General features: G+C 43.7%; 1 protein-coding gene across 1 annotated transcript in view; it reads left to right on the top strand.

Moving 5' to 3' along the window:
- LOC134602558 (aldo-keto reductase family 1 member C1-like) overlaps window positions 1-11,017 on the top strand; it is a 95,438-nt gene extending 84,421 nt beyond the window's left edge. The window contains exons 6-9 of the mRNA XM_063447533.1: window positions 2,146-2,255; window positions 8,898-9,063; window positions 9,931-10,013; window positions 10,795-11,017. Of these exons, the coding sequence (XP_063303603.1) occupies window positions 2,146-2,255; window positions 8,898-9,063; window positions 9,931-10,013; window positions 10,795-10,837 (402 nt within the window). The 3' untranslated portion in view covers window positions 10,838-11,017. The remainder of the gene's footprint in view (window positions 1-2,145; window positions 2,256-8,897; window positions 9,064-9,930; window positions 10,014-10,794) is intronic.
- Window positions 11,018-12,680: the final 1,663 nt, after the last annotated feature.

Below are 12,680 nucleotides of genomic sequence, written 5' to 3'. Positions count from 1 at the left end.
AGACAAATGAAGTACTCTGTAAATCAGGACTGGTTTGCAAGATCAACCAATCACATTGCATCCTCAAGCATCATCTGGCAAAATCATAGTAGTAAGAGTTGTCTGGGGATGCAGAGTGATTAGTTACTTTTGTGGTTAGTTTTGTTAATGGCTGAGCTAGTATGTACTGAGCTAACACAAAAAAGAGAAAGGAAAAGGGTGGCGCTAATTAACAGGTGTTTTTGCTGCATGTCGCAATATTTCTAAGTGCACAGTCACTTTGTAGCACTTACATATACAAAACGAAAAAAGGAAAGGTGATTGCGCAAGTTTACATCCAAAATTTTGTAGATAGTCTTTAGGTTCTGTGGATACAGAAAACCAACATAGGGTAAAATTCTCTTTCTTTTTAGTGTTTACATTGTAAAAAAAAAGAGAATTTTGTATCTAACACAACTAAAAAAAGGTTCAACATCACTAGTTTTATTACTTGTGATTCTAGTAATGTCATATATTTACTACAATGTACATGTGGATTACAGTACATAGGAAAAACGTCTAGACCCCTCAAAACCAGAATATATGAACATGTCAGAAACATAAAGAATGGTTTTATAAATCACAGTGTGTCCAATCACTTTTTAGTTAAACATAATTCTAATCCTAGAGATTTAGAATTTACAGCGATCCAACAAGTTCAAACCCATTGGAGAGGAGGAAATACAGCATTTAATCTGAGTAAAAAAGAATCTAGTTGGATTTTTGAGCTGCAAACACTATGCCCCAAAGGGATGAACATTGATTTTGAAATAGGTCCTATATTATAATATGTCTCTCCTTTTCATGTAATTATATTGTGTGTTTTAACCCTTTTTTAAAAATCATATTGTGTGCTTTAACCTTAATATCATGCTTTTTATGAATACATTGGATATATTTCTTATTGATTAGCATAGTATTCTATAATCTGTACCTTTATAATCAATTAATTATTTATTTTTTATTGTGTCATCCCCTTTTGCCCTTATGTTTTCCCTTTCCCAAAATGACTCCCACATGGACTCAATATCACTATTGAGCTGCTCGGACTTGTCCCCTCCTCCATTGATGAGTCACAGATAGAAAAAAACACGCCCATGTTTGGCTGCCGAAAATGGCGCCTAATTGACGAAACCGGAAGTGACGTTCTTCAGCGATGACGAAAAACCGGAAATGACGTATCGGAATTAGCCGGTACGCACGGCCATGTTGAGAAGGTCAAGATGAATACACAGCAATGAAAGAGAACAGCGGACATATTGGAGGAGGCAGAAACAAGCCGGAAACACTCCATATAAGGGACATAAGGAGGGATTATTGCCACACACCTGTAATTGTTTGCTTAATTGTTTGCTATATATAAATGCCCACTGATGCAGTTGTAACTATACATGCACCTGAGGAAGACCCATTGCATTGGGTCGAAACGCGTTGTGCTACTTAATATTTTATCTTTTTATTTTTAATAAAAGTATTTTACTTTAATTTTATCTGGTTACCTGGTTCCTGATTTACTCTGCAGAGGATTGCAAACACCTCCTGAGGGGACCAAGTACAGATACCTGCACATCTGATTGATGTATCCTGCCTTCATAGTTTAGAGCAAACTCAGAAATGCTCTAAAAATTGTGAGTTTTTCTAAGTCTCTCACTTACATTATTGAGAGTCAAAACGTATTACCCTATGTTGGTTTTCTGTATCCACAGAACCTAAAGACTATCTACAAAATTTTCGATGTAAACTTGCGCAATCACCTTTCCTTTTTTCGTTATGTACTGAGCTAAGGCAGGTTGTATGTCAGAATGAGGCAGGCTTATTGTGTAGAATACTGCAATAGGCTTTTACCTTAGCTACATTTATGTATGGTGGGTGACTTAGCTGCTCCATAGAAATACCATTTGAGCATGGCAGCTCTGTAATTTCTTAATTAGTGAAATATGTGTGAATGTACCATTATACAGCAATAAAGTGACAATAGATGCCTTTTCAGGTGAAGCTTTGAGGTCATGGTGAAAGTTCTAAAGTTCTATATAGCTATATAGAAAACAAAAAAACATATCAGAATTATTGTAGTGTTTTTTTTATTTTCTTGCTCCTTCAATTGATATGCATGCTTTTTTTCTGCAGGTGGAATGTCATGTGTATCTGAATCAGAAAAAAATGCTGGAGTTTTGCAAATCCCATGACATTATTCTTGTGGGGTACAGTACATTGGGATCTAGCAGAGATGAAAATTGGTAATATGTTGCTTGTTTCTGTGTGTATGTTTTGTTTGAAATTTTACTTAAACGTTGGACATTATCAAAAGTCATCGTGGTAGTTTTGCGACAAACCCATCATATATTATATTATTAGCAGTGCCACTACTAATGTCAGAGTACCTCAATCCTGGTCCCACCTGCACGTGTACTAGAGGTGAAAGATTTAATCTTCTAAAAAATATTCTAAAGATTATAATTGTAGATTATACTAGCTTTAGTGTAACTATCATCTTAATTTTATTAATGACAGGAGGCGAATATTTGCTTAAGTCTCTCTTTACTAGAACTCCACAGCAGCACATTAACATAGAGAGAAAGACACCATAGACAAAAACATAAGGCATCTATAAAAGGCTCCTCCCAACCAACCATTTCCTCTTTCACGCTGCGACAAAACATAAGGTATACAAAAATGCCAATAAGCCAATTAAAGGAAGAAACATGACACAACAATGAATGCCGTCTGTAAGAAGACTTCGAATAACCGTCGATTCTATGAAATGTAGTCGAACCATTACACTGAAACGAGATAAACAGAGTCGAAAACACTGATTAGTGAATTAAATGTACTGAGAAAACATAAATCCCACGGAACAGTACTGATAGTACAAAAACATAAAACCCAGTATATAACTACCGACAAAACAAATATAACAAACACCTCCCCTAACTTCCCCAGACATCCCCCTAGACTACCAAATCTAGCCCAGGCAACCCAACAACCAGCAGAAAATCAATCAATCTAAACAAAGGGAGGGAAAGAAAACCAGGTGGGAAATATTCACCTCCTGTCATTAATAAAATTAAGATTATAGTTACACTAAAGCTAGTATAATCTACAATTTTATAACATGACAGGAGGCTTCATATTTGCTGTTTTAACGCTCCGACAGCAAAGCCAAAGAAGCATGGTCCGACGTTCTAAAGTAAAATTGGCGAAAAGTCTCCTCACAGGACCAGTCCGCCGTACGCAAAATGTCCCGAAGAGAAGCGCCCCCCAAGAAAGCTCCGGAAGCTGCGGCGCCTCTAACCAAATGCGCTCCAAAGGTCGCATTCACCCCCGCCAGTGTCAAAACCATCTAATCCAACGAGCCAGGGTAGGGGACGAGACCGCCTTGTGGGGTCTGACGTATGAGATCAACAACTGGCCAGAAAGAGAAGAGTGAAGTGGAGTGATAACCGCTACATAGTGACCCAGTGTCTTCGCCACATAGAGTTTAGGCGAATACTTGAAGTAAGGATACGACACGACCGTGGAATCCGACTTGGTATGTCTAACCACCTTGAAGGAGACCCCTTCTGGTGGGAACGTGAAAGCGTCGACATCGAAGGCCCGGACATCAGAAACACGTCTGAACGAAACTAGACACAACAAGAGGGCAAATTTCGCTGAAAGCTGGCGAAGGGAAAGGTCCTGATTATCTGGTCATTCTTGAAGAAATGCTAAAACCATACGTACATCCCAGAGGGAGGAGTACTTAGGCGCCGGAGGACGTGCCAGCCTCATCCCACGTAGAAGTCTGCAGACCAGTGAATCCTGGCCGATGGGAAAACCTCTAAGCGGAACATGTGTCGCCGAGATAGCTGACCTAGCCACGTTAACTGAACGGTACGACCGTCCCAAATCAAATAGGTGAGACAAGAAATTCAGCATGCTGGTTACAGGGCTTGTAAAGGGATCGGTATCCGTTCCAAACACCAACGACACCAGGAACCCCATGCTGAGAGCTGACATCTCCTCATCCCGGGAGCCCAGGAATCCCAGAGAAGATCCCTAGCCGATTGCGATAACGCCTCAACATTCCAGGCACCCCTGAAAGAGTCCAAGCCACCAAAATTAGGTGTCCGTCCCTCACTAGGGGGTGAGGATTGCCCCGGGAGTCCGAGAGGAGCATTCAAGAGGACGGTAAGAGAAGAGGATCCCGACAGGAAAGATCCAGAAGCTCCGGGAACCAGGCTTGACTCTGCCATAGCGGAGTCAACAACACTAAGGACACACGTTGACGTCGAACTTCTAGTAATACCCGGGGAATCATGGCGAACAGAGGAAACGCATATGCACCCTGCGAAGTCCGCACCTGGAGAAACGCGTCCACCGCTGCGCATGCTGGGTCCGGGAGCCAAATGAAATACGTCCGTATCTGGTGGTTTGTCCTTGAGGCAAATAGATCCACCATGAACGGACCTCTGCGATGCTCGAGTTCGAGGAAGATGGGTCAAAAGAGCTTCCAGTCGCTGGCGTCCCTCCAATGTCTGGAGAACCAACCCGCCGTCAGGTTCGACTTCCCCGGAAGATATTCCGCTTGTAAGGTGATGTTGCGTTGGAAACAGAAGCTGTAAATCTCCTTCGTCACCTCCGCCAGTGTTCGAGACCGAGCAGTCTGACAGGTGATTTGCCAGGCTCCGAATCGCAAATGAACCCACAATCAACTCCAGGCAATTGATGTGGAACTCTGATTCCTTGTCCGACCACGGGCCGCCCGTGGACACGGTCGCGCACGTGGCACCCCAACCCCAAAGACTCGCATCTGATTCCAGCACGAAATCCGGGGTAGTCCGAATATTGCCTTGCCGATCCAGGCGGACATGTGCAGAAGCCACCAGCGCAGTTCGGTCTTCACGTCCGGGGACAGTGAAATCATCTGGTCGTAGGAGGGCCTTCTGCGTAGAAAATGAGCCTTCAGCCATTGCATGGACCTGTAGTGTAGAGGGCCCGGGTATATTGCCTGTATCGAGGCTGAGAGGAGACCCACCACGCGAGCTAACATTCAAGGGGATTCCGGTCTTGCCGTAACATCCATCTTATCTCCTTCCGAATGGTTGCCATCTTCGCCAAAGGCAGGCGGAGAACGCATTCCTTCGCATCGACCTCGAAACCCAAGAACTCCACCGTCTGGGAAGGTTCCAAAGCTAATTACTTCAGATTGACTACGAATCCCAGGTGCTCCAATAAAGAAATCGCAGATCGTGTTTGATATCTGAGCCTGGAGGGATCTTCGCAGAAGATCAGCAAGTCGTCTAGGTATATTATGCAGCGGATGCCCTCTGACTGGAATCGGGCGACCACTGGCTTCAGAAGCTCGGTTAAGCACCAAGGGGCCGAGCTGAGGCCGAACGGGAGGCATGTGAATTGGTATGGGACGCCATTCCAGGTGAACCGGGGGAACCTGTGACAGCTCTTGTCCACCGGGACGGAGAGGTAAGCATCCTTCAGGTCCAGTCTCGTGAACCAGTCTCCCCCGGCCGGAGAAGGTCCCGAAGGAGATGAATGCCCTCCATCTTGAAGTGCTTGTAGACAACGAGGGCGTTCAATTCCCGTAAATTGATCAGTGGGGAGAACTCCCCTGACTTCTTCTTCACTAGGAAATCGAGCTGAAGAAGTCCCCCAAATCCGGGGCACGCCGGACCACGCCTTTGGCAAGCAGAGCCCGAACCTCCGTATCTATCAAGGACTGTTGATCTCTTGCGATGAAGGGGACTCTTGGAGGTCCAACCTGCGTCAGTGGGGAATGGAAGTCTATGACATAACCCCGTACCGTCTGAAGGACCCATGCATCCGAAGAAACCTCCCGCCACCTGTCCCTGCAGTGAAACAATCTGCCTGCATACAATAGAGGGGAATTGAAAGTGGCAGGAGTCGTACTCACCCGTAGGAAATCTTGCCCGTCCTCTGGCACGGTATCCACGACCTCTATCCGCCCTTCGAGTGTAGGGAGGTCTGGGCTGGTATGAAGGAAAAAAGGATGGGCCACGGGATCTGTGGGGGCCCGAAGACCAGCCGCGGCTGGTGACACGACCCCGCTGTCGTCCAGCTCTTCCAAAAACACGGCATGATTGTGAGCGAAACACCTTCTTTATAGAGGACTGTGCTTTATCCAGGGAAGTAAATAGATTGACATGTTTCTGTAGCTCCGTAATGAAGGTTCCTCGAACAGTAGGCCAGGGTTTAAACAAGTAGACTAAGAAAAAACAGGGAGAAGAGTCAGCGCTAAACTTCCACAGAGAGATATATAAAGCTTAATAACCGGCTGCACACCTTAACATGGAAGGGGAGTTCCCTCTAATCCCCTAATAGTAAATAGAATTCAAAAGTAGCACAAAACAGAAAACAAGGGTGCGCCTAAAAACAATAAAATAGTAAAATTATTTTACTATTTTATTGTTTTTAGGCGCACCCTTGTTTTCTGTTTTGTGCTACTTTAGCCAGGGGGCCCAATTCTTTGGACCCCAGCTCCATACGGAACAAAGCCGTCTTCCTGGATTCAGTGCAGAGAGCCACATTAGCATTGCCTAGAAGGCAGATGGAGTGTAGTGCCCAGTCCCGCATGACGGCCGGGTCCAGGCTCGTACCTTCCGTGTAGGCCTCGTCTGCCAGGGCCAACATCCTGCACAAAGGGCCCGGCATATCCAGTTGTTTATCCTGTGCTGAGCGGAGGCTACGCTCCACCCCTTTCTTGGGGTCCCGATCCGTACAATTCAAGTACGAGGCCACCAGAGGGTCAAAATCCGGGGTCGCTGCCACCTTGTCCGGCAGGACAGGCCTGGGGCATTCCGCCCGCAGTTTCTTGCGGGCCTCAACCTTCCAGAGGTCTGCGGACCCAGTAGTGCACGAATTGTGCTAAGTGGTCGGGCAGCAACCATTCTGAGGACCTGGGGTGCCGGATAGAGCGAGGGTCAAACAGAGGTTCTCCTGTAGCATCCAGAAAGGTGTCGTCCCTCGGCACCACCGTGGGGGCATCTGTTCCCGGCGCGTCTTCATCCTCCCAGCGCCAACCGGGGCCATCACCACGGTCCTCGTCCCAATCATCTTCTTCCTCTGAAGGAGATTGGTCTGCCCGCCACTCATCCAGTACGGCCATGGTAGGGGGGGTGGGTAAGGAGGTCTCGCCGGAGCCTTGCCCTTCCGGGAGCGTGGTTCAGGGCCTTCACCCTTCCAATAGCGCACTTGCCCACTTGCCTGCTCTCTTTCTTGAGAGTCTGACTCAGCCGAGTCATCTGCCAAGTGGGGGGTTCCTCTCGCACCCCTGTCCGGTTGTGATTGAGGGAGGGCCCTAGCCAGGGCTTTCTCCACCGAGGTGGACACCGCTGCATTAATCAATGCCTGCAAATTCTGCTCCTGTGCAGATGCCTCCATAATATCCGAGATGATGGTACGTGATACCTAAGGAGATAGAGAACAGGTATCACTAGCAGGCATTAGGGGCCGCACCCCTATAATTGGCAGAGGCAAGTAGTAAACGCATGGAGGCTCAACAAACAGGGGTCCAGGAATTGAGCCGCCAGGCCAGTAGCATGCGTAATATGGCACAGACAGCGCAGGCCAAATCATGGGGCACAGACAAAGCAGGCTAATCAAGGGGCACAGACAAAGCAGGCCAATCATAAGGGCACAGACAAAGCTGGCCAGTATATGGGCACGGGTAGCACCAGCCCAGAGGTATATGGAGGCAAAACGTAGATCCTTAGAGGTGACAGGCAGGCGTAACTCGACATAGAGGTGTGCAGGGTAGAGCTGTACCAGGGTCCCAAGGTCAGACAGAGGGGCTTCCGTAACAGGGCGTAAACCTGCCTGGCCTCACCAAGCAGCTTTGCATTCGTGCCCCTGGTTCAGCACTTTCCCCCCTTTGGAAGTGAAACAAACGCTATCTCCCTGGCTGGTCATAACTTTAACATGATGGCGTTTCCTCTACACTGCATGGTTCTGGAGAACTTGGGCGCTCAGATCAGGGCTATTTGGGTATGTATAATATGTGGGGTTATTATATGTTTTATGATGTTTTGGACTATTTTTATGTTTTATGTTTTTGTGTTTGCCTCTCTGTTCCTGAGAGATAATTAGCTTACTGGTCTTTAACGCAATTATCTCCCAATTACAGAGATCTATGGGAGGGGCTTGTCTTGCATTGTATGGAGACCCCATGCTGGGGGCTGTGTATAAAAGCAAGCAACTTGGCCATAATTAACCAGTTCCTTTTCACCATTCACTCAGTCTTGACTAGTGTTTGGGTGGACCAGCTATGCAGCTATACTCTCTGTAGGAGAGCTTTAATTACTTGAATCTGGATCCAGGACCATGTTCCAGTGTGGGAAGCAACGTCGAGACCCCGGCCAAGCTGCGGTGGCTAGGGGCTGGAGCACTGCTGGTGTCCAAGCGATAGCTAGGCCTGTTTTTGGCGGAGGTACCTAGTCTGGGTACCAGGCGGTCCGCCACACATGATACTCTTTTCATCTGGTGTTTTTTACACACACAAAATAATGCACACACTTCCCATTAGATTCCCTTTACTTCTTATAATTATCCTATTGAATCTGTCAAAAGCTAATGATTTCAGTCAGATTCAATAAATTGATCCCAAAATTGCAAACTAGAAGCAATCAATGGTACCCTGCTCAGTGGGGATACCTCTTGCAGTTCAACATATTGCACGTCCTGCATTATTTTGATAAATTTTCTCATATAAGGCACCATGTCAGATTACCAAAGAATATGATTTTGCTGTGGTGCAAATATAGGCATTTTCAAGTTTAAATACTTTCTTAGTCATAATTTGCACATCATAAGGGCCATAGCAAGGATCATTCCCACTTGGTAACCTTTGGAAACATTTTGTTTTATAGGATAGATCAAAGTAGCCCTGTCCTCCTTGAAGATCCGGTCTTGAATGAAATTGCTAGAAAACACAGTCGGACTACAGCACAAGTAGCCATGCGCTTCCTGCTACAGAGAGGGATTGTAGTTCTAGCAAAGAGTTTCAATCCAGTCAGGATTAAACAGAACTTTCAGGTAAGAATTTATAGAATGAAGTAGAAAAATGTCCAGCATGCTTCATTCTGAGAATAATAATAATAATAAAATATTTATGTCACATTGATAACATAAATTAAATATTCTCAAATGCCAAAATTACTATATATATATATATATATATATATATATATATATATATATATATATATATTCAAAATGTTCCCTTTAGACTTTTTGGGGGAGGGGATAGAGTACTTATTAGATGACCACCATTCTTACTGGGCAACCAAGAATTGCATTGGATCTGGTAAAAAATCTGGAAGAGGGGCTTGTTTTCCTGAGGCAAGTGCAGGGCCTAAGGCTGCATTGAGAGATCAAGGTTATGGTAGAAATTTCTCTGAAAATCTCCCTTTCATGTCAAGCATTATCTGCCCCTATATTACTTCCACAAGTTGGTTATTGATATAAACTTGGGGTATAACTGGAGAAAAACAGCAGGTTTGATGGAGCCCAACCATCGAGATCTGGAGGAGAAACAGCTGTCCGGTTTTGTAGATATCAACTATGAATCAATCACTATTAGCATTTAGACTTTTATAATTTCGACATAAAACTGATTTTCTCCATATTCTCCAACAACCCCTATTGAGAGGCATTGTACATAATCTGTTTACACCGAGGGCAGAAATTGTGAGCTCCAAAATGTTTTTGGCTATTTGGTTTGGGCTGCAACAAAATACTATTCCAGGGTGCACCGGGCCATATATTTTTATTACTTGACCGTCTTTGGCATTCATCAGAGAAAGACCACTAACATCAGATGGCATCTGGAGATAATTACAGCTTCAAATTATTTCACATGAAATTGATTATTCTTACACAGTTACATTTCCATACTTCTAGCTCTTTGATTTCCAATTACCAGAAGAAGATATGAAAACCATAGAAGCTCTGAATAAAGACTTGCGTTATGATCCTTTGTTTATGTAAGTACTAAGAATGTAGTTTAGTCAGGATAATCAATTACTTTGAAGTGGGGCCTATTAGAATGTGATCATATGTGTGTAGACAACAAATCCTTAGTTCTCATAACTTCAAGATTAAGGATGTTAACTATTTTCTTATATATATATATGAATAATCCTGATTCTTAGGCTTATATATTTTTTGTCATGCTAGGTATGAGCTGCATAAAATCTACTGGTCATATTGTCAAGAAAATATTATAGTGCATATAGTGTTACTTCCTGACATAGTTATAGCCTAAAAATTAATTTCCAACAAGGTATACATGCCAATTACCTATAGCTGGACTTTTTATATGGACAGTAGAGAGTACCTTAGCTGTAGCTCAAACCATTTTTTCGAAGCATCCACTTTTTGTAAAAATGTCTCCATACTGGAATGCATACAGCCTGGTGTTTTGCATGCCTTGCCTACATGCCACTAGTATCTCACACAAATAGCTATTCCATACATTGTTTTCTACAACTCTTAAGGGTATATGGAAGCGGTAGGCAATCTTCGGTACTCGAGATATGGACTACATCTCCCGTAATGCCCATACAGCCATAATGCTGGAAGTAGTCCACAACTTATAAGTATTGGTGGTTCAGTATGTCTGATCAGGGATCTTCTCTTCAGTAGATGGAGACTGAGATTTTGGCCCTGGTTGTATGCATGTGCATACAAATTACATTTGTGGTGATTATATTTATATATTACATAGTACGTTGTAAATACATAATATGACTCTTGTTCCCACAGATGGAAAGATCACCCGAAGTACCCTTTTCATGATGAATATTAAACTTCACGCAACAAACACAGCTTTACCACTGATGTACTGAAATGAGTATGCAAAACTTCTATTTGAAAGGCCTTTTGAAACTTATAGAGATTAAATATTCCTATATTTGCCATGAAGTATCATACCACCTTGTGACAATTTGCATTAAAAATTAGAGTAAAATAAATTGAAATAAATAAAAACCTTTCTATATGTGTATTGATCTTTTTTACAAGTGCATATAACCAACATACACTGTAAAATGCAACTGTCCATTTTTGAACATAAAGAAGGGGAGAAAAAACACTAAAATGCAACGAGAGGTAGAGGGATGAGAACAAGGCAATTAAACTTTGCAGAGCGTAACTGGAATAAGAGATGGAAATGAAAAACAAATTAAAGGAACACTATAATCACATAAATTACTTTAGCTAAATAAAGCAGTTTTAGTGTATAGATCATTCCCCTGCAATTTCACTGCTCAATTCACTGTCATTTAGGAGTTAAATCACTTTGTTTCTGTTTATGCAGCCCTAGCCACACCTCCCCTGGCTATGATTGACAGAGCCTGCATGGAAAAAAAAAAAACTGGTTTCACTTTCAAACAGATGTAATTTACCTTAAATAATTGTATCTTAATCTCTAAATTGAACTTTAATCACATACAGGAGGCTCTTGCAGGGTATAGCAAGCTATCAACATAGCAGGGGATAAGAACATCTTAATTAAACAGAACTTGCAATAAAGAGCCTAAATAGGGCTCTCTTTACAGGAAGTGTTTATGGAAGGCTGTGCAAGTCACATGCAGGGAGGTGTGACTAGGGTACATAAACAAAGGAATTTAACTCCTAAATGGCAGAGGATTGAACAGTGAGGCAGCAGGGGCATGTTCTATACACCAAAACTGCTTAATTAAGCTAAAGTTGTTCAGGTGACAATAGTGTCCGTTTAACTGTGTTAAGGCTACAAATAGGTCTATAGAGCTGCAATCCATAAAGGATATAGTTACAGCTGTGAAGAACAACAATGTAAACCAGTAGTCCAGGATTTGATTGGAGTTCATTATTTGATCTTCCTGAACACATCCTGCAAAATAATAAACTCTGTATGTTGATAAAGAAAGAGTAAAGACTTAGCCAAGTAGTTCCACACTATACTTTTGTTAGATCTACACTTCCATGATTATCATTCTTGACAGCAGTACTGCTCATTCACTATAAAGTTCAAATCTGCACATTCATCAATAAGTGTAAGGGTAGGGCCGGCCTTAGGGGTGTGCGAGCTGTGCGGCCGCACAGGGCGCCATGGAGCAGGGGGCGCCGTGCGGCCGCACAGCCGGCCGGGATTTTAAAAAAAAAAAAAAAAATTTTTTTTTTTTTTTTTTTTTTTAAATTTGCAGCGGGGGCGGAGCTTACTGTGCGGCGGGGGCGGAGCTAAAAGCGCCGGAAAACTGCTGCAGGGGAAGCAGGAAGGAGTCCCTGCTTCCCCACCAAACAGTCACCAGGAGCTGCACTGCCTCCACAATGAGTGATTGTCAGGTGAGTGTGACTCTCTGCCTGTGTGTATTACTGTCTATGTGTGTGTATGACTGTCTGCCTGTGTGTATTACTGTCTGTGTGTGTGTGTGTATGACTGTCTGTGTGTGTGTGTGTATGACTGTCTGTGTGCGTGTGTGTATGACTGTCTGTGTGTCTGTGTGTATGACTGTCTGCCTCTGTGTGTGTATGACTGTCTGCCTGTGTGTGTCTGTGTGTATGACTGTCTGCCTGTGTGTGTCTGTGTGTATGACTGTCTGCCTGTGTGTGTCTGTGTGTATGACTGTCTGCCTGTGTGTGTCTGTGTGTATGACTGTCTGCCTGCATAG

The sequence above is a fragment of the Pelobates fuscus genome, chromosome 3, assembly GCF_036172605.1.
Source record: "Pelobates fuscus isolate aPelFus1 chromosome 3, aPelFus1.pri, whole genome shotgun sequence".
NCBI classification, from domain to species: Eukaryota; Metazoa; Chordata; class Amphibia; order Anura; family Pelobatidae; genus Pelobates; species Pelobates fuscus.
Note: the sequence above shows the minus strand (reverse complement) of the source record. Positions and strands in the feature narration are given on the sequence as shown.